The 26,163-nt window shown below is 39.9% G+C and overlaps 1 protein-coding gene across 3 annotated transcripts; it reads left to right on the forward strand.

Annotated features, from left to right (window-relative positions):
- The first annotated feature begins 935 nt into the window (after positions 1–935).
- USP50 (ubiquitin specific peptidase 50) lies at positions 936–24,275 on the forward strand. 3 transcript variants are annotated; one of them, XM_020980310.2, is made up of 7 exons: positions 936–1,092; positions 2,499–2,693; positions 3,226–3,421; positions 13,092–13,301; positions 16,593–16,735; positions 22,237–22,369; positions 24,001–24,275. In XM_020980310.2, the coding sequence occupies exons 2-7, from the start codon at positions 2,548–2,550 to the stop codon at positions 24,190–24,192; spliced, it is 1,020 nt and encodes a 339-aa protein (XP_020835969.1). In that variant the 5' UTR covers positions 936–1,092; positions 2,499–2,547; the 3' UTR covers positions 24,193–24,275. The 3 variants fall into 3 exon arrangements, with proteins under 3 accessions (XP_020835969.1, XP_020835931.1, XP_020835902.1); XM_020980272.2 differs by lacking the exon at positions 936–1,092 and adding an exon at positions 1,108–1,186 and having other exon boundaries at positions 2,504–2,693; XM_020980243.2 differs by lacking the exon at positions 936–1,092 and adding an exon at positions 1,114–1,186.
- Positions 24,276–26,163: the final 1,888 nt, after the last annotated feature.

Raw genomic sequence — 26,163 nt, forward strand, 5'->3', positions numbered from 1 at the left:
GCCTCGTTATTGTAAACACTGTTTCATCAACCAGTAATAATAATTCATTTTCTGTGGTTTACCAAAGGGCCTGCCTTCACAACCTTGTGAGGTAGCTGGTGTATATTATTTGTATTTTGCCAGTGAAGAAACTGCATTTGAAAGAAGTTGAAGGACTATCCCAAGGTCAAACACTTAGGAAATGTTTTCTGACACCAAATCCACGACTCTTTCCACTATCCTCACCATTACCTCTCATATTGACATCTTTACTTTTGTTGCTTTTCCATGCCTTCCAATATGCCTTCCCTCAATTTTGCTTTTACTTCAGCTGTTCTGATTACAATGCATGATATCTTTTAGTTGGGAAAAGAGCTTGAGGGTTAAGTAGGTCAATCTCAACATGATATACATCAATCTTTCCCTTCAATATTCTAGACCAAGTCTCTGCTTGAACATTTTTCAGAGATCTTCTTCTTTCTTGTTTTTCCTCCTCCTCCTCCTCCTCCTCCTCTTCCTCTCCTCTCTATCTCTCTATCTCTCTATCTCTCTCTGGATTTCTATATTTTACTTACAAATTTAAAAAATATTTTTCCAATTGCCAGTATTTGGAGTCCATCCTACCCCACTTGAGAATCTGAGATTCTGGAAGTTTCCTCCTCTCTCCCCAACTGTCCCCCACTTTATCCTGGTATAACTCCTGCCCTTAAAAAAGTATCCCTAGTTAACAACCCTTCCTCCAGATCAGTGAATTGTAACTAGGACAAGCAACTTGCTTACAAACAAACAAAAAGTAAAGTCAGGATTATATGCAATTTAAAAAGACATTGGTCCATTTAGGGAAAGAAGTTATGCCTATAGGTGAAATACCTTCTCATCAAAAATATGAACTATGAACAGCAGCCAGAGTAGCTACATCTCATAGCAACATGTTAGAATCTTGAGAGAAAATAGAAAGGATTATGATGCACAGAAGATCCAAGTTGGAATGGTACCTGAAGTACAGATGAAAACCAGTTTGGAGCTACCTGTTGGGGGGGGGGAAATAGAAATTATTTTTTAAAAACCAAGTCAACAGAGAGTGTGAAAGAGAGAAAGAAATGAAGTTAAAAGGTTAGACAAGCCTCAATAGCAGTAACAACCCAACACTCTCCTTCCCCATGGCTTCCAGATGTCCTCCTGATGACTTCAAAATCTATTATGTTCTGTGAGTCTGTCTCTTCTACAGTGCTCTAGATAACAGATTAAGCCAAGGGGTAAGATTGTCACAGAAGCAAGGAGGGACTCAAGGCTGCACTTAGAAAGAGTTTCTCAGGGGAGTATGTGCTGTATCGAATCATTAAATGATGATCTAAAATTGAGGGAGGAAAGGGATAAATATATATAGAAATAAAATTAAATATATGTAATTAATATGACATCTAAATCAACATAGATATATGTGGAGAGAAAGAAAGATTCACTGGAGCATTCAGGTGGATGTAGCACTAGGCTGGGAGTAAGGAAGACCTGAGTTGAAATCTGGCCTACCTGTATGACCCTAGGCAAGTCATTTAACTTCTATTTGTCCTAATCTACTGGGGAAGGAAATGACAAACCACTCCAGCACCTTTACCGAGAAAACCCCATGGACAGTATGGTCCACAGGGTCATGAAGAGTCAGACACGACTGCACAGCAACATATTCAATGCAATTCATGAAGTATCTGGCTTCAGTGGGGTTCCCTTGTCATGAAACAGAGAAAAGATATCCTGATGCTCTGTTTTATATGTTCAGAGATCTAGAGCCAGAAAGGAACCTCAGAGACCATCTGATCCAAGCCCCTCATTTTACAAATGAGGAAACTGAGGCCCAGGGAAGTGACTTGCCTAAGATCACTCAGATGGGAAAGGTCCATAGTGGGATCCAAACCCTAGTCCGTCTGACTCTAGAACCAGGGATTTGTCCGCTGTACTCACTCTTCCTCCCCTAAAGTACTGATCTAAAAATGAGCACTTTTCAAACACTTGTGAAGACGATCTACAAATGGGAAGTGAGGCATGAGGGATAGAGGAGAGTCTCAACAGCCCTTCTGTACACAGGAGAAAGAATCAGAAATGCCAGATTCTGAGCTCTGTAGCCCTTGCTCTGGTTTATATCTATGGCCCTGTATATTTCGGCAGAGATGTGGGTATTTTGTCTACACAGCATAGAAATCAGCTGTACAGTTTCAGCAGACTGACTGCAGAGGTCAAGAGAAGGAATGCCTGGATGCAGCAGGATCATGCTTGATGCTACTGAGTCTATAACCCTGTTATTTTCACTTGCCGCCTCCCTCGGTCTCTGTCTCTCTTCAAATTGCCTTGTATTTTCTTATCTGTATACATGCTTTATTTCTCTGGTAGAATTTAAGCTCCTTGAGGGCAAGGACTGTTTCGTTTTTGCCCCTCTGCCCATTAGCAGGGATTTGATCAATTGAATTGAATTGTACCTATCCTGCCCCCTCAAAATAATTTCTTTCTTTCCCTGTGGTCCACAGCACAGAATGTACAGATTATAGTGACACCAGCTCTGTCAAAGAGTCTAGCATGTCCCAGCAACACTCCCAAGGTGTGACAGGTCTTCGTAACCTAGGCAACACATGCTACATGAATGCCATCTTGCAATGTCTCTGCAGTATCACCCCCTTGGTGGAGTATTTCCTTTCCGGAAAGTACATCACTGCTCTTCAAAAGTAAGTCTAACTGTCAGCCTACCCACTTCCTGATAGAAGAGTGATGGACTCAGAGTGTAGAGAAATAGATAGATAGATAGACAGACAGACATACGTGTGTAATGTATCTGTGTGTCATTGGGTATGACTAATGCAGTAATTTGTTTTGTTTGACTTTACATGTTTTGTAATGGGGGTATGTGTGGGGTTTTTTTGCTTTGTCAATGGGGTTAGGGACAGAAGTAGGAAGGAGAGAAGGTTGATCTTTCTTGGGGAACAAATTTAATTAAGTAAAAAAGTTAAGTCTTAATTGAAACTCAAGATTTTTCCTTCTTTAAATTGTCAAGCAACTTGGTGGAAGCTATTGCTGCCCAGTTAAACCAGCTGGGTCTGCCACAGGAGATCACCCTCTCCCCACTTCATTAGACCAGCCAGTTCCTGGAGGATGAAGAAAGGAGGGGTTCCTTTGCTTTACTTCTCTGTTTCCAAGTGTTTAAACATGCCCTCATGGCTTTAGTCATATGATACCCCCTGTTCTTTTCTCCTTTGGAAGGGACAGTGGTGAGGCTGCCACTGCTTTTGCTTACCTGATGACAGACATGTGGCTTGGAGACTCGGACTGTGTCTCACCCGAAGTGTTTCGGTCAGCCATCGGAAAAATTTACCCAGCATTTCTGAAGAGGACACAGCAAGATGCTCAGGAGTTCTTGATTTATGTCCTAAATGAACTTCATGAGGCTTTGAAGAAGGTCAGTGGCAAGTGGTCACTATGCCATGAAATAGGCATTGGACTAGACCCATTATACTTGATCTTTAAAAAAAAAGATTTTCCCCCTGTTTTATAATACGGTGGGGTCTCTTTACACAGGAGAACTCTGAGTATTGACATCGGACACAGGTTTATCAACTTCAAAGGCTCACTTTGGCCTCACCCAGGTGCCTTACTCAGGGACCTCAGAATCCTCCTTTTAACCCTGTCCTGGAAGTATTAACTTTCCCATCCTCCAAACAAGCCAAGGCTTCCAATGAGCATTTTAACCTAGAATATTAGTTCAGGATAATGACAAAGAAGCCTCCTATCCCAGCCCCTTTTAGAGAAGCAAGAAGAAATATTAAAGACCACTTTCTTAATTAAAGACCCCTTTTCCCTACAAGATGTCTGTCTCCAACCATCCTCCTACAGCCCTGCCCCCCAAAAAAAGACTCAAGGGAAAAGCCAGTGGAAACTATGTCATAAGGTCTGGGTTAGTGAGTCAATGAACATTTTATCAAGTGCCTACTATGTGCTAGGCACACTATGTATTCTGCCTGGCATCTGGTTAGTGATACAAACAGAGGCAAAAGACAGTCCCTCTCCCTGAGTTTCCATTTAGCACTTCCTTGTTACTTTGGAAATCCATTCATTCCCTCACTATTGCTATCACCACTGCCCTCCATCTTCCTCTCACCTCCTGAGTCTGTTGGCTTCATGGCCAATACGCATCAGTAGAGTGTTGCAGCTCTTCCAGTTCCTTTGCTTGTTATAGAAATCATTGGTACTTGCTTGGGCTCTATTCTGATATCCTGCTGTTATCCTAATAGTACCTTCTACATCTTATTTTTTTTTCTTTCTTTTTTCCATCAATTAAGATTTTATAAAGCAGCAACTATATGCCAAGCACTGTGCTAGGTACTATAGGAATAGTTTTCCTGATCCTCAGGAAAAGGGATAGAAGGTGGGAGTTGGGGGGAGGAGGATGAGGAATACCACTTCTGCCATCACTAGTTTTGGCTCCTCTTCTGCAACTGATTTGACAAGGAGGAAAAGGGACTGACCCCAGGCACTTCTAAAGGGCGGCCCAGCCTCTCTTCCCACTATAGTAGGAGTTTGAATTTGAGGCTAAAGGTGCTAAACAAGGCTCTTTGCAAGAGGGCATTGCATGAACTGATTGCCTTTTCCTTTTTTTTTTTTTAAAGCAAACGAAACAACATTTTGCTGGGCTAAAAATACCTAATGATACAGCACATTCAACTGAGTCAGATACATTTTGTCACTAGGTCAGAGTCCCTCTCTGGTCCTTAGTTTCCTCATCTATAAAATGATGACATTGCATCCCCCAATTGATAAATGGTCAAAGGATATGAACAGGCAGTTCTCAGATGAAGAAATTAAAGCCATCTATAGTCATATGAAAAAATGCTCTAAATCACTATTGATTAGAGAAATGCAAATCAAAACTACTCTGAGGTACCACCTCACACCTATCAGATTGACCAACATGACAAAACCAGAAAATGATAAATGTTGGAGAAGATATGGGAAAATTGGAACACTAATGCATTGTTGGTGGAGCTGTGAAATGATCCAACCATTTTGGAGAAAATTTGGAAGTATGCCCAAAGGGTTAGAAAAATGTGCATACCCTTTGACCCAGCAATAGCACTTCTAGGGCTATATCCCAAAGAGATCATACAAGTGGGAAAAGGTCCCACATGTACAAAAATATTTATAGCAGCTCTTTTTGTGGTGGCAAAGAATTGGAAATTGAGAGGATGCCCATCAACTGGGGAATGGCTGAACAAGTTGTGGTATATGAATGTAATGGAATACTATTGTGCTATAAGAAATGATGAACAGGCAGACTTCAGAAAAACCTAGAAAGATGTATATGGTCTGATGCTGAGTGAAGTGAGCAGAACCAGGAGAACGTTGTAGACAGTAACAGCCACGTTGTGTGATGACTAATATTGACAGACTTAATTAACCCTTCTCAGCAATATAAGAATCTAAGACATCTCCAAAAGCCTCATGATGGAAAAAGAAAGAACTATAGAGTTTGAATGCAGATCAAAGCATACTATTAACTATTTTTTTTCTTGTCGTGTTTTGTTTCCTCTTTCTGGTGGTTCCTCCTATTGGTTCTAATTCTTACTTACAACATGACTAATGTGAAAATATGTTTAATAGGAATGTATATGTATAGCCTATATCAGATTGCACACTGTCTTGGGGAGGGAGGCAAGGAAGAAGGGGGAGAAAAATTTAAAACTCAAAAGCTTAGGGAAGTGATTGTTGATAATTCAAAATAAATTAATTTAAAAAATAGAATAAAATGATGACACAGGATTACATCATTTCTAATTGCCCTTATAGCTTTTACAGTCTGAATCTAAACTGGCTTGCAAAAAAGACATTATTTAAGTGCCTTTTTTAAAAAAAAATTATATATTTTTAGTTTTCAACATTCACTTCCAACAAGAGTTTGAGTTCCAAATTTTCTGCCCATCTCATCCTTCCCCCCACTCCAAGATGGTATGCATTCTGAATACACCTTCCCCTAATCTGTCCTCCCTTCTATCTTTCCCTCCTTCTCTTATCCTCTTCCCCTTCTATTTTCCTATAGGGCAGGATAGATTTCTATACCCTACTGCCTTTATATCTTATTTCCCAGGTGCATTTGGCTAGGCAATGGTGTTAAGTGAGTTGCCCAGGGTCACATGGCTAGTAAGTGTTATGTGCCTGTGAATCCAGGGCCCATGTTCTATCCACTGCGCCACCTAGCTGCCCTGAAAACAATTTTTAACATTTGTTTTTAAAACTTTGGGTTCCAAATTTTCTCCCTTCCTCCCTCCTCACCCACCCTCATTGAGAAGGCAAGTAACTCCATACAGGTTATAAAGATGTAGTCATGCAAAACACTTCCATAGTAGTCATGTTGTGAAAAACTAATTACATTTCCCTTCATCCTATCCCACCCCCCATTTATTCTATTCTCTCTTTTGACCCTGTCTCTCCTTAGAAGTGTTTGCTTCTGATACCCCCTCCCTCCCTCAATCATCCTCCTGCTCTCTTATCCCCTCCCCCACTATTTTCCTGTAGGGTAAGATAGATCTCCATACCCAATTGAGTGTGTATGTTATTCCCTCCTTAAGCTAAATCCAATGAGAATAAGATTGACTCATTCCCCCTCACCTTCCCCTCCACTGTAAAAGCCTTTTCTTATCTGTTTTATGTGAGATAATTTACCCCATTCTACCTCTCCCTTTCTCCTTCTCCCAGTATAATCCTCTCTCACTCCTTAATTTTATTTTCCAGATATCATCTCTTCATCTTCAACTCACCTTGTGCCCTCTATCTATTTGTCTGTCTGTCTTATCTATCTACCTATTCATATAATTTTTTTCCCTCCAACTACCCTAATACTGACAAAGGTCTCATGAGTTACAAATACCATCTTTCCATGTAGGAATGTAAACAGTTCAACCTTAATAAGTCTCTTATGATTTCTCTTTCCTGTCTACCTCGTCATGCTTCTCTTGAGTCTTGTATTTGAAAGTCAAATTTTCTATTCAGCTCTGGTCTTTTCATGAAGAATGTTTGAAAGTCCTCTACTTCTCTGAATGTCAATTTTCCCCCCTGAAGGATTATACTCAGGTTTGCTGGATAGGGTATCTCTTTTGACCTCCAGAATATTATCCAAACCCTCTGGTCCTTTAATGTAGAAGCTGCTAAATCTTGTGTTATCCTGATTGTGTTTCCACAATACTTGAATTGTTTCTTTCTGGCTGCTTGCAATTTTCTCCTTGACCTGGGAACTCTGGAATTTGGCTATAATATTCCTAGGAGTTTTCCTTTGGGGATCTCTTTCAGGAAGTGATCAGTGGATTCTTTCAATTTCTATTTTGCTCTCTGGTTCTAGGATATCAGGGCAGTTTTTCTTAAATAATTTCTTGAAAGATGATGTCTAGGCTCTTTTTTTGATCATGGCTTTCAGATAGTCCAGTAATTTTTAAATTATCTCTCCTGGATCTATTTTCCAGGTCAGATGTTTTTCTAATGAGATATTTCCCATTGTTTTCTATTTTTTCATTCTTTTGGTTTTGTTTTACAATGTCTTGATTTTTCATAAAATCACTAGCTTCCATTTGCTTCATTCTAATTTTTAAGAAAGGATTTTCTTCAGTGAGCTTTTGGACTTTCTTTTCCATTTGGCCAATTCTGCTTTTGAAGGCATTCTTCTCCTCATTGGCTTTTTGGACCTCTTTTGCCATTTGGGTTAGGCTATTTTTTAAGGTGTTATTTTCTTCAGTATTTTTTTTTGGGTCTCCTCTAGCAAGTTGTTGACTTGTTTTTCATTATTTTCTTGCATAACTCTCATTTCTCTTCCCAATTTTTCCTCTACTTCTCTTACTTGCTTCTCAAAATCCTTTTTGAGCCCTTCCATGGCCTGGAACTGATTCATATTTTTCTTGAAGGCTTTGGATGTAGGAGCTTTGACCTTGTTGTCTTCTTCTGGTTGTATGTTTTGATCTTCTTTGTCACCAAAGAAAGCTTCTATGATCTGACCTTTTTTTTTTTTTGCACAGTTTGCTCATGTTCCCAGCCAATTACTTAAATTTTAAACTCTGTGTTAAAGTAAGGGTCTTCTTCCAGAGAGGAGAATGTACTGTCCTAAGCTTTGGGGGTTTTGTGCAGCTGTTTTCAGAGATACTTCTAGGGACCTGTAAATTTTCAGTTCTTCCAAGATGGTATGATAAAGGGTGAGGTGTTTACTCCTTTCCTGGCCTGTGCTGTGGTCTATGAGTGACCACAAGCACTCTTTTCTGCCTTGCAACTGTGAAAGGATTCCCTCTCTACTTCCACTACAAGCTCCACCACACCAGCACTCCTCCTCACCCCAGGACCACCACCCAGAACAGTGACCCAGATCCAAGCACGGGCAAAGCAAGAGATTCCTGCCTCAGCACCACCAAAGAGATCTCTGCAATGCCCCTCTGATCAGCCACTTGATACCCCCTCAGTCTGTGGGCTGAGCTCTGGAAACAGAGCCTGCTGCCCCAGGGCTATCCTGGGACTGAGGCTGGGACCGAGCTTCTCTCTCACTGTGGTCACAGACCTTTCCTACTGACCTTCTAATTTGTCTTTGGCATTTGTGGGTTGAGAAGCCTGGAATACACCACAGCTGCCTATGATTCAGTCCCCAAAGGCTTCCTTCAGGTTTGCTGAGGCCTGGTCTTTGTGCTTCCACACTGAGCTGCGTTCCTCTCCCAGCAAGACGCCTTAGACCTTTTCAATCAATCATCCAGGTTGTCTTGCACTGGAAGTTTGTTTAACTCTGTCTTTTTGTGAGTTCTGCTACTCTAGAATTTGTTTAGAGCCATTTTTTGCAGGTATCTGGAGGGGTTTGGGAGAGAGCTCAAGCAAGTCACTGCTTTTACTCCGCCATCTTGGCTCCACCCCCTCTTTAAGTGTCTTGATGGAATATTTTTGGTGATCAGATTTTATTTTTTAAGTAAAATATATTTTAAAAACAGTCTCAATACAAGCTTTACATTGAATTAGAAAAAAAAAACACATTAAGATGTGTAATGCAAAATCTGAGGTTTATTCATCAGACCCATGGTTTCCAGTCTTAGTATGAAATCTTGAAGTGATAAAAGGCCCTTGCTGAAACTGCAAAACTGAGATCCCCTTAATTCTTCCTGTACAGCATCTAATTTAATTTGGGTCACTATGTAATTGCTATTAATCAATCAATCATCATGCATCTATTATTATTATTACTAGTCATAATAGCTTACCTTTATATAAAGTGCTTTAAGATTTGCAAAGCACAGGATTATTATACGTACACATCTCATCACAAGCGTTTTGTTGTTATTAAGTATTTTAAAGCAAATTCATTTGTATAATGTTGAACCTGGGGATGAAAAAGCATCTACTTGCCATGAGTACTAGTAGCTATGTGTTGATGAATGGGATTAAATCCTTAAAGTATGTCCTACTCCTAAAAGGGAAATTAGCAGGAGTGGAAAATTTTAAGAAAGCAACAATATGAGATAATTTATAGTCAAGTAAATTATTCTAATGGAATATATAGGCCTTGAGCATGTTTTAATAACAAGTTATGAAAAGGCCTTGCACATGTAATGATTATAAGTGCTAGAAATTGGGTTTAGGATTTTACATATTAAAGCTGTGTCAATACTATAAGAAGATAGAAATAGCAAGTCAGATGTGATAACAAAAATTTTCTAAATTTTTTTCTAAATTTTTCTAAATTTTCTAAAATTTCAAGTGAAATACAGGTTCTTAAATTTGATGTTCTTATTGCTCTAGTGTTAAAGTGACCAGAAGCATGAGGCTTGAGCTGGTTTTCACCACATGACCTAGTTACTAGAAAAAGCAAATTCAGGAGGGTGTTCTAAATGTATGGAGATCCGTTTTGCAAAAGATTTTCTTAGAATACCCTAGGACATTGAAGGTGACTTGGAGCCAGAGAAGCCAATCCATTGGAAAGAGACCACTCCAGGCAGCCTAAGGAGGAGGCCTGTTCTGAGATGTCCAGGGGAAGGTGTTTCCAGGGACCAGACAACTGCATGGGACATCTGGGACTCAAGATGAGATGTGATGATTAACTGAACATTGGGAGTAGGTTACCCCAAGGATCGCTGTTACTTGATATTGATGGTCATTATTGTGTTGCTTTTGTCTTTTGTTTCATGGTGCTTATGTTTACTGAGTTTTCTTGGAGACTTTGCTGATATGTATATCAGTTTGATCTGTCACATGCCTTGGTTTACATACAGGTCCTGTTTACCAAGGCTTGTCTCCTTGGGGAGCACATGAGATTATAACCAAGTTTATTCAGTTTTATGACATTGATGGAAACGTGGGATTATGGTGGGACACCTCTTTCCTACTGTGAGTTTAAGTCCCCTAGTTTATAGCCACTAATTTGACACAATCAGCAGCAGAGATTAGGATGATGAAGTTCAGGATAAAGGTGTGATATGAGATTGACTGTGGTGCTGAACCATATGTACTCGGTTTTATTGTTCAGTCATTTCCATATATATGGTTAGCACCAAATGGGGGAATTGTTGAAAGTTATAATGACTCAGTATCCCATTGTTTCCAGCCCTGCTTATTAATCAGTATTAAGGGAGGTTCTGATGGGGAAGGAGACACTAAGTCTGCAGCTTTCTGTATTATGTGCTCTTTGTCACGGACCCCTACCTGTAAATTGTCATGTTCTTGCCACCTTAGGGATGAACTGAGATGCAAGGGCCCAATATCTTCTCCTAAGGGTGTTCTATCTGAATTATCATAAAGTTACCTATAAAAGCTGTCCCCACCTTGAAGCCATCTTTGACCTTCTGTGACCAGCCTGTCAACATGTTGCTACTTTGACATACCTAAAATTCTTTTAATTAAAAAAAAAAGATTTGCAAAGCACTTTACATGTTATTTGATCCTCATGATAACCCATGACATTCGTGCTATTACCATCCTCCTTTTATAGATGAAGTAACTGAGGTAATAGTGATCTCCCCAGAATCACAGAGCTGGGAAACGTCTGAGGCAGAATTATGAACTCGGGTCGTCCAGACTGTAACTGCAGCACTCTATCCAATGTACCATCTAGCTGCTCCCATACTTACTCATGTGGTAGCCACCGTGCTAGAAATTACATAGAAAATATTGTGTGCGGTGTGGCATATAGGGGTTAGCAACCTGCGGCGCTAACAAGAAAAGGTAGCACAGGAGATTTTAGTGGTGGGGTAGCCAGAGTTGTGGAGACAGGGTCACAAAGGTCTGTTTGTGGAAGAAATAATCCACCTCTCCATTCTCACTCAATCTCTGAATATGCCTCAAAGACATGGGCTTGGGTAACCAGCTCCCTTGCACAAAGCATTAGACAGGGATCCCAACTTCTATGGACTCTGACTCTTTTGTGGCTGCTTCTTGACTGTAGATGATAAAGTAATTCAGTTCAGCTGAATCAGCATTTATTGAATGTCTACCACGTACTATGTCCTGGAGATACAGAGACCAAAGTGGCCTCAGGAAACTTTTATCTTTTGCTGTTGAGAAACAACAGGCACTCAGAATGGGTATGTGATTTCTGGGCAAAGAAGGCAAGCTTTCACAAGCGGAGGGAGCAAGAAAGGCCTTGTGGAGGAGCCGATGCTTAAAAGGAGCCAGGAATTCCAGAAGGGAAAGGTGAGGGAGGATTTCTGGCATGGGAGTCACCTGTGCAAGGAAACAGAAGATGAAATGTCATGGACAGGGAAAAGACACAAGCTGGTTTATCTGGAATGTACAGTGTGAGAGAAAGAGGGTAATATGAAATCATTTTGAAAAGAAATGTTAAGGGGAAAGAAAGTGCCAAAGAGGCATTTGCATATTTGAGGCAAAGAGGTTCAGTTGAAGACTTCTTGAACAAGGAAGAGAGACACAGTCAAGCCTGTGTTTTCAGAATATCAATTTGTCACCTGCATGGGAGATGGACAGACTGGAGTGGGGAGAGAATGGAGGCAGATGGACCAAGGCGGAGTTCTGGCAGTAGTTCAGGTTAGGATGTGAAGAGGACCTGAGCTTGAGATGTGGCTCCACAGGTGGAGAGCAGTGGTACAGGGGGGAGACATTGAGTGTGAATAGCCAGGACTTAGCAACTGATTGAATATGGTTAGCGTGAGGCAGACCCAGTCAAGGATGACTCCACCCAAGGCTGTGAACCTGGGAAAATGAAAGAATGGTAAGTCCCGCAACAGAAACAGGGAAGTCAGGAATAGAGATGGAGTCTGGTGACCAGGGAATTTGAGAGACCCTACAGGACATGTAGATAGAGATGCTCAGCAGGCAACATATACTGCTATTCGTACTGTCTTATTAACATAACGTGAGTATATTAGTTTTACTAACATAATATCTATAAGATTCCAGAGTCTTTCCACCATCCAAGTCAATACTATGTACACTGATCATATTACACATATAATTATAGACACACATATAAGATATGCAGTAACAGATAAACCATTTCTCTAGTCCATGTTTTGTAAGACCATTGTACAAACCAAAATATTTATGAGGTCTGTGGGCAAGGAGATTTGTCTACATTTCGAGAGAGTGCTGATTTCCCAGCACCTTCATTAGCAGAAAAACATATACAACCCACAATAAGTAGCTGAGTCCCAGTTCTGATGAAAGACATCTAATGACGCAGACTATGAACTTTCCTTTTTTGATCCCATTTTACCATTGAGGGAACTGAGGCAGACAGAAGTGAAGTGACTTGACCAGAGTTACACAGCCAGTAAGTGTCTGAGACCACATTTGAACTTGGGTCTTCCTGACTCCACACCTCCTGCTCTATCCACTGTATCCTCTACCTGCCTCTTATGATCTTTCTTTTATCCCAGGACTGGGGAGCCTTCTCCCCTCTTTAAACTAAAGATGATGGACTTGACTCAGAAACCACACATAAGCTCATGAGGAGTGTCTTCTAAAAGAAAAATCTTGGTCACTGCCAGAAATCAAAATGGAGTTCCTATTATGTTGACAGCAAATCATTCATTTTACTTATTGAAAAGTTTTGTTTTATTGCCAATTGCTAACCTTTTCTCTTCTTTTTTTGGGGGGGGAATTCCTAGTTTCACAGAAAAAAAACACAGGAGAAAGGACTTACTACAAAATGCTACAGGAAGGTGGCTTCCAGTGAGTCCTCTATCATCACTAGACTTTTTGAAGGGCAACTTAATTATGACATCGTGTGCTTGAAGTGTGAGAACTGTGCTTACAAAAATGAAGTCTTCACTGTCCTCTCCCTCCCCATCCCATCAGAATGTGAATGCTCCCTTCAGGTAGGTCATCTGCACTGCCAGGCTGGTGCTTCTGCACCATCACAAGGCATGATGCTTTGCCTTCAGGGTCTTCAGTGCTTGTGTACTCGGACTAAGGCACACTACTACATGAGGGTGGAGAGTGATGGCAGATGAGGTGCTAGTACAAGAATCTTTGCTGAGTGATATTCTTGCCATTAAAATGGTTAAGAAATTTTTTTCTTCCAAACACCAAGGGCATTCAAGAAGCCATTTTCCATTACTATAACTGGGGTAAAGTTTTTTTTCCCCCATAAATACTCACTCAAGGAGCCTTTCTTCCACAGGATAATAAATATTTGAGGGAATTCTCCAGACCATGCCTGGTCCTTCACAAGGAAGGGGTCCTCTTGATAGGCATGCTGTCAAAAGACCATATATTCACTTCCCATTATGCTAACAACATTGGCAGAGTCAGACTATTGGTCAATGCTGGGAGGGATCCTTTATAAATCAGATCTGTTTTAGATCTGTTCTCACATTCTACCAATCATGGAACATTCTATGATACAGAGGTATGGCTATGTGCACTCATGTAATCACTTTGGTAATGATCAACCACGCATCCGTTTTTCTGTCAGTAGAAAATACATAGTCAATATGAGTTAGCAGTGGACTGAAAACACAAACAGCTGATGCCCAGATCTGAAACAGATTATAAGCAAAATGTGCACTTTGGGCTCGGTTTCAGCATCCAAGTTAGAGAAGATCCAGCGAGACATGCTAGTTCATTGTAACTGGATTGTCCCCTGTTATAATAAGTGTTACTTAGCATTCCCTCCTCCTCCTCCTCCTCTCTCCTTCCTCCTTCCCCACACTGGACTCAGCCATCACAGTCAGGTTTTCCTTGAGGCCCAGGAACAAAGGTAGGATGACCACTTGGATGGCATAACTGGTTTCAATTTTTTCTCCTCCCTCCAAGATGTCATAGGACCTTTAGAAGCAAATCACCTTGTTTCTAGCATCTAAGTTCAGACAATTCTAACAACTTCATATGCTCACCAAATGCTTTAGAAATAGAACCATCAGAATTTCTCCTTTGATTCTATATTATATAGCATTAGCATAAATCCTCCCAACTAAAGAATCCCAGTGACAGAATTTTATTACCTCCTGAGGCATCTGATTACATGTTGGGACAAATTTAATGGTCTGGAAGGTACTCTTCCTATTCAGTTGAAACTAGTTCATCCTATAACTTCACTATCCCTTATTTTGCTCTTTGTTTTTAAAAAATAAACTCTGACAATCCTTCAAATATTTAGACTGTAATCATTCCCTTCCTAAGATATCTTTTCTAGGTTAAGTATTCCTAGTTCTTTCTTTCTTTTTTTTTTTTGGTGAGGCAGTTGGGGTAAAGTGACTTGCCCAGGGTCACACAGCTAATAAGTGTCAAGTGTCTGAGGCTGGATTTGAACTCAGGTCCTCCTGACTCCAAGGCCAGAGCTCTGTGCACTGTGCCACCTAGCTGCCCCTTATTCCAAGTTCTTTCAAGCAATGATAACATGATATATTTTAAGGTTCCTCACCATCCTGCTCATCTTCCAGTTTATTATTATTATTATTATGAGGAGTAGGAGTAGGAGTACTAAGCAGTAGTAATAGTAAGTAATGGTAGTAGCAGGAAGTAGTGGTAATTGTTATTGTTTGTCCTTCGCTCTCAAAGAACACCTTAACATCAGGAAGGTGATGCCAAGACTTGCAAGTGAATCAGATTTAAGTGAAGGAGGCTGGGCAAAGTCACTAGCCTCACTTTCTCCTCTGGAGCCATCTGGGCCCAGAGGCAAGATACAGATCAGGACGACTGGAGATGGCCCTGATAAAGTAGTAGTAGTAGTAGTAGTAGTAGTAGTAGTAGTAGTAGTAGTAGTAGTAGTAGTAGTAGTAGTAGTAGTAGTAGTAGTGGTGGTGGTGGTAGTGGTAGTGGTAGTGGTAAGTACTAATAGTAAATAGTAGTAGTAGGAAGTAGTAGTAATAATAATAAGTAGTAGCAGAAAGTAGAAGTAGTAGTAGTAAGTAGTAGTAGGTGGTAATAGTAGTAGTAGTAGTAGTAGTAGTAGTAGTAGTAGTAGTAGTAGTAGTAGTAGTAGTAGTAGTAATCATTAATAACAGCCAGCAATTATATAGTGCTTTAAGGTTAAAAAAGTGCTTTTCAAATATTATCTCACCTTATCCTCACAACAACTCTGGGAAAAGTAGGTGCTGTTATTAGCCCCATTTGCAGATGAGAAAACTGAGGCAGGCAGTAGTTAAGTGTCACACTCAGGGTCATATATCCAATAAGTGTCTGAAGCAGGATTGTGACTAGAATGTAGAGTCTGGAACACAAAACTCCAGATGTGGTCTGACCAGGTCAGAATACAGTGAAACTATCCTTTCTCTTGGTAAGTGCTCAAGTTCTATTAAGAAAGCCTAATATCTATTAGTTTTGTTTTTCTTTTTCTCTATTTTTTTTGGGGAAGGGGGGATTAGGGGGAGGTGGCCACATCACAAAATTTCTAAATCATACTGAGCATTAAAACCCCCAAGCCTTTCTGACACACATTCTTATATAACTACATCTCTGTTCTGCAATTGTGCTACTGAGTTTTGTTTTTGTTTTTTTTTTAACTTAACTAAGACAATCTACATTTGTCCCTATTAAACTTCTGTGGCCCATCATTCCAGCCCACTTAAATTTTTTTGAATCTTGGTTCCAACACATTTGCTATTCCCCCCACCCCCGCTTTTTTTTTTAACCCCACAAAGCAGCTCTATAAATTAAGTATCCCCAAGCTAACTGGCTCACCTAGAGCTTGTGGTCGGTCTGATTTATGCATAAAAATTATGTATCTAGAAAAATAAATGAAAACAAGTTTGAGTTTTTTTCCACCACTTATTTGGTATAAGTTTTCACTCACCTGAGTCACAGCTGAAGAGCTAATTCCACAACTGATATAAAAAATTTTCAGCTGATTTTCCCCATTCACTCTTCTTTTTCGTTAGTAAAAATTAGAGGAAAGGAGATCAGAATTCCATATATTTACATGAACTCATACTCACTGTGTAATTCTGCAGCAGCTTCTCATTGTGGTGGTAGTACAAATGAAACGCTCTAGATCCTCTGTTTCTGTGGCCTCACTCCTCGCCTTCAACTCTCAGCTCCGCTTGTCCTGGGGTTTCACAGCCGTATTGTAATGAGGCTTATTCCTTGGCTGTTAACAAAGCTCTAATCTGAAGAGGGGACAGGTTCCCTTTATCCAGTTTGGCCAGCAAATGCTTTTCTCTCAACAGGAATGTCTTGGATGTTTCTTTCAACAAGATACACTCACCTGGAATAATCAAATTCATTGTGCTTTCTGCGAATCCAAGCAAGATGCAGCTGTCAGAGCTAGCATAGCCAAAGCACCAAAGACAGTTATTTTTCACTTAAAAAGGTATGGATTCTTAGCTATATCTAGGCAGAGTTCAAAAAATGGAGTGGACCAGGAAACTAGCATCATAGTTAGTCTAGACAGTTGTATAAGACACAGTTAGTTCTGGGGCAATTCACTGATTCTTGGAATGGAGTATATTTATCTAGAGGAAGTCCTACCTTAAGATAAAAGGTCTGTTATGTAATTATCATTTAAATCCCATTACCCTATACCATCCTTTTGCCCACCACAAATTACATTACAGCTCTTTCCCAGAAAGGTGGCAGAGGGCTACAGCTTATTCAAGAATGGGGAGAAGATGAAACAATTTTAACCAAATATAAAGAGATCAGGTTCCAATGTGGAAGAATCTTTAAATACCATGGCCCACTCAAGATTATCATTCAGTAAAAGTCACCAACCATGGTAAATTGCTATCCTCTATAAAATAAAATTCTAAAGTCAAAACCAGAAACAATTCCAAAAAGGAAGAGACAGCTGTCTAAAGACATTAATGTGGATGGACAGAGGAGTCGATGACCAACTTACATCATTAAAAGATGGGTGATGGACAAGGACCCATAACGGACAGTGAATATGTGTGACATAGGAATTTATGAAGGGTCAAGAATCTGAGCTAAGACTGATGAATGCTAAGTAGAAAAAGATCAAAGAAGAGAAAAGATCATTATTTTAGAGAAAGAGGATAACTGAAAATGGAGAAAAGGCAGAACTCTAATTTTACTATTTTTTCTGCCAAGGAAAATGACAGACTGGCAAAGATAGAAAAAATTAGTTAAGAAGCTAAAACTCAAGAGAGGTGAGGTAATGGTAGGAGAGGACCTAGATTAGCTTAAATGAGTTTAAGTCACTTGGCCTATATGAATCACATACTTGAATTCTAAAAGAACTAGCTGGTGTGACTGCTGAGCTACTGTCAATGATCTCTGAAAGATAGTTGAGAAAAGTAGAGGTTCTATTGGTTTGGAGGAGGGAAATGCTGTTCAATGGGAATGTTAAAAAAAAAAGAGAGAGAAACAGAATCTGCAAATTCTACTAGTAGTTTAACTACTGGCAAAATGCTAAAAAAAGACCTGGATTCAAATCCTATATCTTAATACTAGCTATGTGAACACTGTTAAGTCACTTAATCTTTCTGATCCTCATTTTCCTCATCTATAAATGGGAATAATAGCTTCAATATTGTTGCAGTGGCTGGGTGGCAGTGTGGATAGAGAACTGAACTTAGAATCGGGATAGATGTGAGTTCAAACGCTTCTTCTGACAAATGTTGTGAGGACTACATTCCATGTTTATGAACTTTAAACCACTTTCTCTGATCATAATCTGTTGTCTTTCCACTTTTCCCTCTGCCTTGCAATTCTAAACCCTCTTCTTTATTCTCACTGAGACCTCCACTCCCCAAGTCCTAAGTCATCAGCTGGGATGGCTACTGTCTTTCCTTCCCCATTTAACCCTTTATGGAACCCGTCTAACCCTAACTGTCCTCGAGTCCCTTATCCTTTTATCCTATTGAAAAATCTTGGGGGGTGGAGCCAAGATGGGCAGAGTAAAAGCAGTGACTTGCTTGAGCTCTCCCCCAAGCCCCTCCAAATACCTGTAAAAAATGGTTCTAAACAAATTCTAAAGCAGCAGAACTCACAAAAAGACAGAGTAAAACAAATTTCTAGCCCAAGACAACCTGGATGGGTGATTGGAAAGGTATATCACCAGGCTGGGAAAGGAATGCAGTTCTACGGGGGCATGCAGGCCTCAGAGGACTGAATTGTGGGCAGCTGTGGCAGATTCCAGACTTCTCAACCCATGAACGCTAAAGACAACTTAGAAGGTTGGTAGGAGAAGTCTGTGTCTGCAGTGAGAGAGAAGTGTGGGGTCCCAGTCTCATTTGCCAAGCGCAGCCCCAGGGCGGCTACCTTCAGAGCAGCAGCTGCCTCCAGAGCTTTCAGCCCACAAACTGAGGGGGAATCGAGTGGCTGATCAGAGGGAGATTGCAGGGATCTCTCTGCTGGTACAGGATTCTCTTGCTTTTCCCTTGTTTGGATCTGGGTCACAGCTCTGGGTGGTGGTCCTGGGGTGAGGAGGAGTGCTGCTATGGTGGAGCTTGTAGTGACTGTACAGAGAGAATCCTCTTCACAGTTGCAAGGCAGAAAAGAGTGCTTGTGGTCACTCATAGACAAGAGCACAGAAGTAAACACTTCGCCCTTGATCATACCACCTCGGAAGAACTGAAAATTTTCAGGTCCCTAGAAGTTTCTCTGAAAACAGCTGCACAAAACCCCTGAAGCTTGGGACAGTACATTTTCCACAATGGAAGCAGACTCCTACCTTAACAAAGAGTTTATAACTGAAGTAATTGGCTGGGATCATGAGCAAGCAGTGCAAAAAGAATCAGACCATAGAGTCTTTCTTTGGTAACAAAGAAGATCAAAACATACAACCAGAAGAAAACAACACAGTCAAAGCCTCCAAGAAAAATGTGAATTGGTCCCAGGCCTTGGAAGAGCTCAAAAAGGATTTTGAGAAGCAAGTAAGAGAAGTAGAGGAAAAACTGAGAGTGATGCAAGAAAATCATGAAGAACAAGTCAACAGCTTGCTAAAGGAGACCCAAAAAAATACTGAAGAAAACAACACCTTAAAAAATAGCCTAACCCAAATGGCAAAAGAGGTCCAAAAAGCCAATGAGGAGAAAAATGCTTTAAAAAACAAAATTGGCCAAATGGAAAAGGAAGTCCAAAAGCTTACTGAAGAAAATACTTCCTTAAAAATTAGAATAGAGCAATTGAAAGCTAGTGACTTTATGAGAAATCAAGACACTGTAAAACAAATTCAAAAGAATGAAAAAATAGAAAACAATGTGAAATATCTCATTGGAAAAACAATTGACCTGGAAAATAGATCCAGGAGAGATAATTTCAAAATCACTGGACTATCTGAAAGCCATGATCAAAAAAAGAGCCTAGACATCATCTTTCAAGAAATTATCAAGGAAAACTGCCCTGATATTTTAGAACCAGAGAGCAAAATAGAAATTGAAAGAATCTACTGATCACCTCCTAAAAGAGATCCCCAAAGGAAAACTCCTAGGAATATTGTAGCCAAATGCCAGAGTTCCCAGGTCAAGGAGAAAATATTGCAAGTAGCCAGAAAGAAACAATTCAAGTATTGTGGAAACACAATCAGGATAACACAAGATTTAGCAGCTTCTACATTAAGGGACTGCAGGGCTTGGAATATAATATTCTGGAGGGCAAAGGAGATAGGATTACAACCAAGAATCACCTACCCTGAAAAACTGAGCATAATCCTTCAGGGGAAAAAATGGATATTCAGTGAAATAGAGGACTTTCAAACATTCTTGATGAAAAGACCAGAGTGGAACAAAAAACTTGACTTTCAGATACAAGACTCAAGAGCAGCATGATGAGGTAAACAGGAAAGAGAAATCATAAGAGACTTATTAAGGTTGAACTGTTTACATTCTGCATGGAAAGATGATATTTGTAACTCATGAGTCCTTTGTCAGTATCAGAGAAGGTGGAGGGAAAAATTTTTATATATATATGTATATGTATATATGGAGGGGGGGTACAGGGTGAGTTGAAGATGAAGGGGCGATATCTGGGGAACAAAATTAAGGGGTGAGAGAGGATTATACTGGGAGGAGAAAGGGAGAGGTAGAATGGGGTAAATTATCTCACATAAAACAGACAAGAAAAGGCTTTTACAGTGGAGGGTAAATGGGGAAAGGTGAGAGGGAATGAATGAATCTTATTCTCACTGGATTTGGCTTAAGGAGAGAATAAGATACACACTGAATTGGGTATGGAAATCTATTTTACCCTACAGAAAATGGAGTGGGAGGAAGGGGACAAGAGAGAGGGAGGATGATAGAGGTGAGGGCAGATTGGTGGGGGGGGTAATCAGAAGCAAACACTTTTAAGGAGGGACAGGGTCAAAAAAGAGAACAGAATAAATGGGGGAGTGGGATAGGATGAAGGGAAATATAGTTTTTCACAACATGACTACTATGGAAGTGTTTTGCATGACTACTACACATGTATAACCTTTATGGAATTGCTTGCCTTCTCAATGAGAGTGGGTGGGGAGGGAGGGAGGGAGAAAATTTGGAACCCAAAATTTTAAAAACAAAAGTTAGAAAAAAAATTTGTTTTCACATGCAACTGAGAAATAAGATATATAGGAAATGGGGCATAGAAATCTATCCTGCCCTATAGGAAAATTGAAGGGGAAGGGGATAAGAGAAGGGAGGGCAGATTAGGGGTATTCAGAATGCATGCCATCTTGGGGTGGGGGGAGGGATGAGATGGGGAGAAAATTTGGAACTCAAAATTTTGTGGAAGTGAATGTTGAAAACTAAAAATAAATAAATTTAAAAAAAAAAGAAAAATCTTGCCCTGTCAAATTTTAGCCTTGCATCATTCCCATAATCTGCTACCTTCACTCATACTCAACTACTGAAGGAAGGTGGAGAAAATCACAAATCCAAGCTGACTGTGTTCACTACACACACATAAATCTCAACCGGGTGTTCATTGTAGCAAGACAATTGTTTTACACCTCTGTAATCAATACACTATCTCTCTCCCCATAGAGACTTTTCCAAAACCTGTTCATCCTTTTCAAGCCTTCCTTCCCTCTTTATCCCCACTCTATCAGCTGAGAAACTTTCCTCATAATTCCTGGAAAACTGAAGCCACTCTCTGAGCTTCCCTTTCTCATCACATCACTCAGATGCCATCTACTATTATCTCCTCCATTTCCATTTCACAAGAAGGGGCCCATCTCCTCATCAAGGCAAACTAGCTAATGTACAAATGCTGAGTACAAAATTGGTCCTTGCCCTCAAGGAGCTTCCATTTTAATGATATCCTAACACCCCTAGAAGATGTTTTCCCCAGAGAAATTTTTTCCAAAAACTTCTGAGCAAGGTATAGAGAGAGAACTGGACTCAAAGCAGGAAGACCTGGGTTCAGGACTGGCCTCTCACATAACTGGTGATGTGTTCTTTGAGCAAGTCACTCGGCTTCTTCGTGTTGCAGCAGCTCTGGGCAATACTTTTTGAGGGCTTCTTTAAATCGTTTTTCACGGAAATCTCTATAACATGTCCAAAAGGGTCTAGCTCTTTCTAGACTCCTGAACTTTAAGGAAAGTAACTGAATTCAGGTAACTTACCCCTTGACAAAATACCCCCTAAAAATGGTTCCAACAACACTATATTGGCCCTGAATCCACTGCATTAGAATGGAATTACTTTATGGGAATTATTTTTCTTCCTAGGACTTTCTCAGAGCAAAAATTCAATGTCTTTTCTCTCATGTAATTTTGTAAATTACTTAATTTTGGTAAATTATTTTTAAAAATTCATCTGGTTTCTGTGAAGTATATATGAATAATATACAAAAATATGGGTGACATCATTCAAAAGTAGAATCACGAAATGGAGCATTTCCCACGCATCTCACATTATTTCCACTTCTTAGGTTTGACTGTCAGGGTAGAGTGAAGAGGAAATTAAGAACAGATATCCATTACCCACTCAACAACTTGGATCTTTCTCCTTATATTTATCCACTTTTTCGGAAACATCCTAAATACAGCCTTTGTGGAGTGGTGGTGAGTAATATGGTCAAATTGTTTCTAAGTAACCCAAGAACTTTAAAGAAAACTGCTGGCTTATCTACGATATATCCTATACCCTCTTGTTACAAGGTATAAAACTAGGAACTGATTTTCATCTGGATAAGGCCTCTAGCATGCTCTGCACTCAGCTTTCCAGAATCCACACCAACTTCAAATTTATATTCCAACTTGGCTGGATTTAGTGAATTCACTAAGATTTAGTGAATTGAGTTGGAATAGGTCTTGGATGGCTTGGAAGTGCCAAGTGTGTTGGGAGAGTATCATCCAGGGCTCTTCCCAATGCCATGGTACCTAAACGCGAAAATAATACCAACATATTGCAGGGGAGTGAGAGATTCTGTGGAAGAGGAAGGTTCTTTTTGGCCAGTGTCTCATCCCTAGTCCTTCCTGAACACTACTTTAAAAAGTCATCTTTAACAGCATTTTGCTGCTATTACTTTCCTGTTTGGAAAACCATAGTGCCTTCCTTGTCCATCATATAAAATCCAAAATCCAATATGCTCAATTTGTCTTTAAGACTTCACAAACTGACATCCCTCCCTTCTGCCCCAATTTCTCATCATAGATGTAGTTTTTAAAAAGTTCTGATATATAAAAAGTTGTACTCAAAATTTTAAAGGGTAATTATTTACATTACCAAAAGATATTTAGATTTATAAAGGGACTTAACTAAGATTTCTTAAATAACCATCCCTTCTTGCAATTATGTTTAAATCGTATTAACTTATTAGGAAATATGATAAGAAGGGGCTTGAACTAATAAAAATTTAGATGGTCTGAACGCTGAAGATCAATCAGAAGTCAAGACAAAACATTTCTGAAATGATTGTGTTAGGCCATCAGAAAAAACAATTTTACTTTCAAATCTGCAAATGTGTAATGTAAGAACACTTTTGTATTTTCCGCCTCATACTCTATCTTAGCCACACAAACTAAGCTGTATACCAGCATCTGCTTTAACATCCATATATTTCCTTCATGAGAAATGTTCTATTACTTTTTGTATATTAATATGTTGAAATCGCTGTCCTGCCTTCTCAGTGAAACTTCCCTGCACCTTATCACTTCAACACCATTACTCTAAATTCTCCCAGAATTCATGTTCTAGAAAGTATTTATACCACAGTAACCTATTTGTTTAAGTCTCTTTTGTAAATGATTTTTTTCCCTTTCATGTATTAGCTGCTCTCCCTAATGAAACCTCATGTTCCTTTGGGGCAAGTAGCGAGCAACTCCCTCTTTCATGTTCTAAAAGTGGCTATTTTCACTAACTATAAACTAGGTACTTCCTAATGTTGTCAACCTATTTGCAAAGCTTTTAATATTTGATAGACTCAATGGACATAATTTGTAGGTAGTCCCAGTGTTCTAAAAACACAATAAATATATCAGGTCCTTTAAGCTTCCACTCAACTAATTGTGAAGGACCCCAACTTTGGAAAATTTAGTCATTTCCTAAACTTAGTACTGTAATTTCTTATGCAAAAAAAAAAAAAAAACTTCCCCTAGATTTCTTTGTACTTTAGTAGTTCGAGAATCTTCACGTGGAAACCAAAACAAACCTGAAAAATAAACCAGCTGCTAAACATCCCTCTCTCCTGCAGAACCACTTTGGTGATCTAGATGGTGGCCACTACACGGCATTCTGCAAGAACACAGTCAGCCAGACCTGGTACAGCTTTGATGACACTCGAGTTTGTGAGATTCCAGACTCCGCAGTCCAAACCGCTGCTGCCTACCTCCTCTTCTACAGCTGCCAGCCCTTTTCTATACCTACCCCAAAATGCAAGTACTAGGAAAATGATGTTTTCTGAGAACTGTGAGGCAAGAGATCACATGTCACAGTGGTAGTCGTTTTTGCTTAACATTAAACCTGTGCATCTGATATGACTCCCTGGCATTTTTAAGTCTTTCCAAGTCATGAGACTTGGCCCAAATCCCAAGAGAGTGTGCTAATAGTGCTAAGACTATTCTAACTTTTTAGTGTCTAGTATCATACTGTTTCCCCCTGAAGTGCAGGGCCTGCAATAGCCAAGTAGGCCAAGAATAACTCTACAGCTTGAGTATCCCAGGTGGTTAGGACAAGAGTAACCTTAGGGCTTGCCCAGATGCTTGGAGACTCTGTTCCTTCACTGGTACCGAGACAGCCCCAGGCCCATCACAATTCTCAGAGATCACATAGGTTTCTATGCCTGGCGTGGGTCGGAAGTAGTCAGTCCTTCTAGGATGAAAACAAGCATTTATTAAGCACCTACTATGTACCAGGCATTGTGCTACATGCTTTACAAATATCTCATTTGATACAACAATCTTGATAGATGCGATTATTCCCATTTTGTAGATGAGGAAGTTGAGGAAGTTGAGGCTGATGGAGGTTAAGTGATCTGCCCGGAACCACACAGCTAGTGAAACACCTGAAGCCACATCTGAACTCAGGTCTTCCTGACTGCAGGCGAGGCCCTCTATTTACTGCATCACCTAGCTGCCTCTAGGGTGGCTGTGACCCTTAATGGTAATTCCAGTCCAGAAACCATCGTTTTAAAAGTTCTGACTCACCAGCAGGTTCGATGATGAGCTCAATCCTTACACTACCTGGTACTTTGGCTATGGAACCTTTCTTTAAGCCGGGGGTTCTTAACCAGCTTTGGAGTGGGGGTTAGCGGGTGAACTTTTTTTTGGACATTGATAACTATTTCAGTAGAACTGGTTTCTTTTGTATTCCTATGTATTACATGCATTTAGAAACATTATACTGAGGAATCCTTAGAGTGTCAAAGGGTTACATGATACAAAAGAAGTTAAGAACCCTGCTCTAGGCTATGATCATTTGGCACATATTGGGCTTAAATTATGCTACCATAATGGCTATAAAACTTTAAAGATAAAACCTCCTCATTTTATTACTTGAACTTACATTCCCACATAAAATTTCAGATTAAGATGCAATTTGACCTCAGGTACGGTGGGTTTCCATCGTCCTTTTAAACAAGCAAGAACTATTTAAACATTCCAAATTAAAAATTTTCCTTTGTACTTAATGGAATTATGACTCAAATTATCAAGGGATCAAGGGGCCACTGTTTTGATCAAATGCCTTATAACTCTTCAGTAATGAAATAAAAATTCCATTAATTAGAATACATGCAAAACATTTGATATTGTTGGCTTAATCTCTCAAACCTGGAATCCCAACTCTTCAGTTTAGCCATTCAGTAGGAATTCTATTAAGATGTCTAGTGACATTTAGGTGTTAAAACAGTTTCCATTTCACTTTTTAGAATAAAATTTAAGTGCACAAATTCAGACCAAAATCAATAAAAAGTTTATTGTTACATAATCTTAATTGGGTCCTCACTGAAGCAAGGCAATTCTTTTACAACTTCCTAATTGATTCACTGTCCCACTCATCACAGCAGCTTTTCCAGATCTTTTCACCCCTCTTCAAACTTTCCATGGCTTTCCCCTCACCACCCCCTCCTCAGCTGAGCACCTGTCCCATACTTCATTGGAAAATTTAAAGCCATTTGCCAAGGGCTTCCTCTTCTCTTCTCCTCACATCATTCATGTGCCTTCCCTTGAAAATCTTCTCCTTCAGGCCCAACTCACACGAAGGATCTTCTCCTTGCTATGGTAAGCTCATCTACTTGCACAAATGGTCCCTCTCCATCACATCTTCTCCATCAGATTGCCCCCTCTATCAACCAAACTCCCTCATCTTCAATCAACCCTCACTTGATCCATCTATATATGCTAGCTATCATCCTGTA

The sequence above is a fragment of the Phascolarctos cinereus genome, unplaced genomic scaffold (assembly GCF_003287225.1).
Source record: "Phascolarctos cinereus isolate Bilbo 61053 unplaced genomic scaffold, phaCin_HiC Scaffold_3;HRSCAF=262, whole genome shotgun sequence".
NCBI classification, from domain to species: Eukaryota; Metazoa; Chordata; class Mammalia; order Diprotodontia; family Phascolarctidae; genus Phascolarctos; species Phascolarctos cinereus.

Coding starts and splice junctions, on each gene's coding strand:
- USP50 (XM_020980243.2), top strand. CDS start 1,140: ATGGCTTCCAGATGTCCTCCTGATGACTTCAAAATCTATTATGTTCT. Junction 1,187..2,498: donor TTCAAAATCTATTATGTTCT/GTGAGTCTGTCT, acceptor TGTGGTCCACAG/CACAGAATGTACAGATTATA. Junction 2,694..3,225: donor TACATCACTGCTCTTCAAAA/GTAAGTCTAACT, acceptor CTCCTTTGGAAG/GGACAGTGGTGAGGCTGCCA.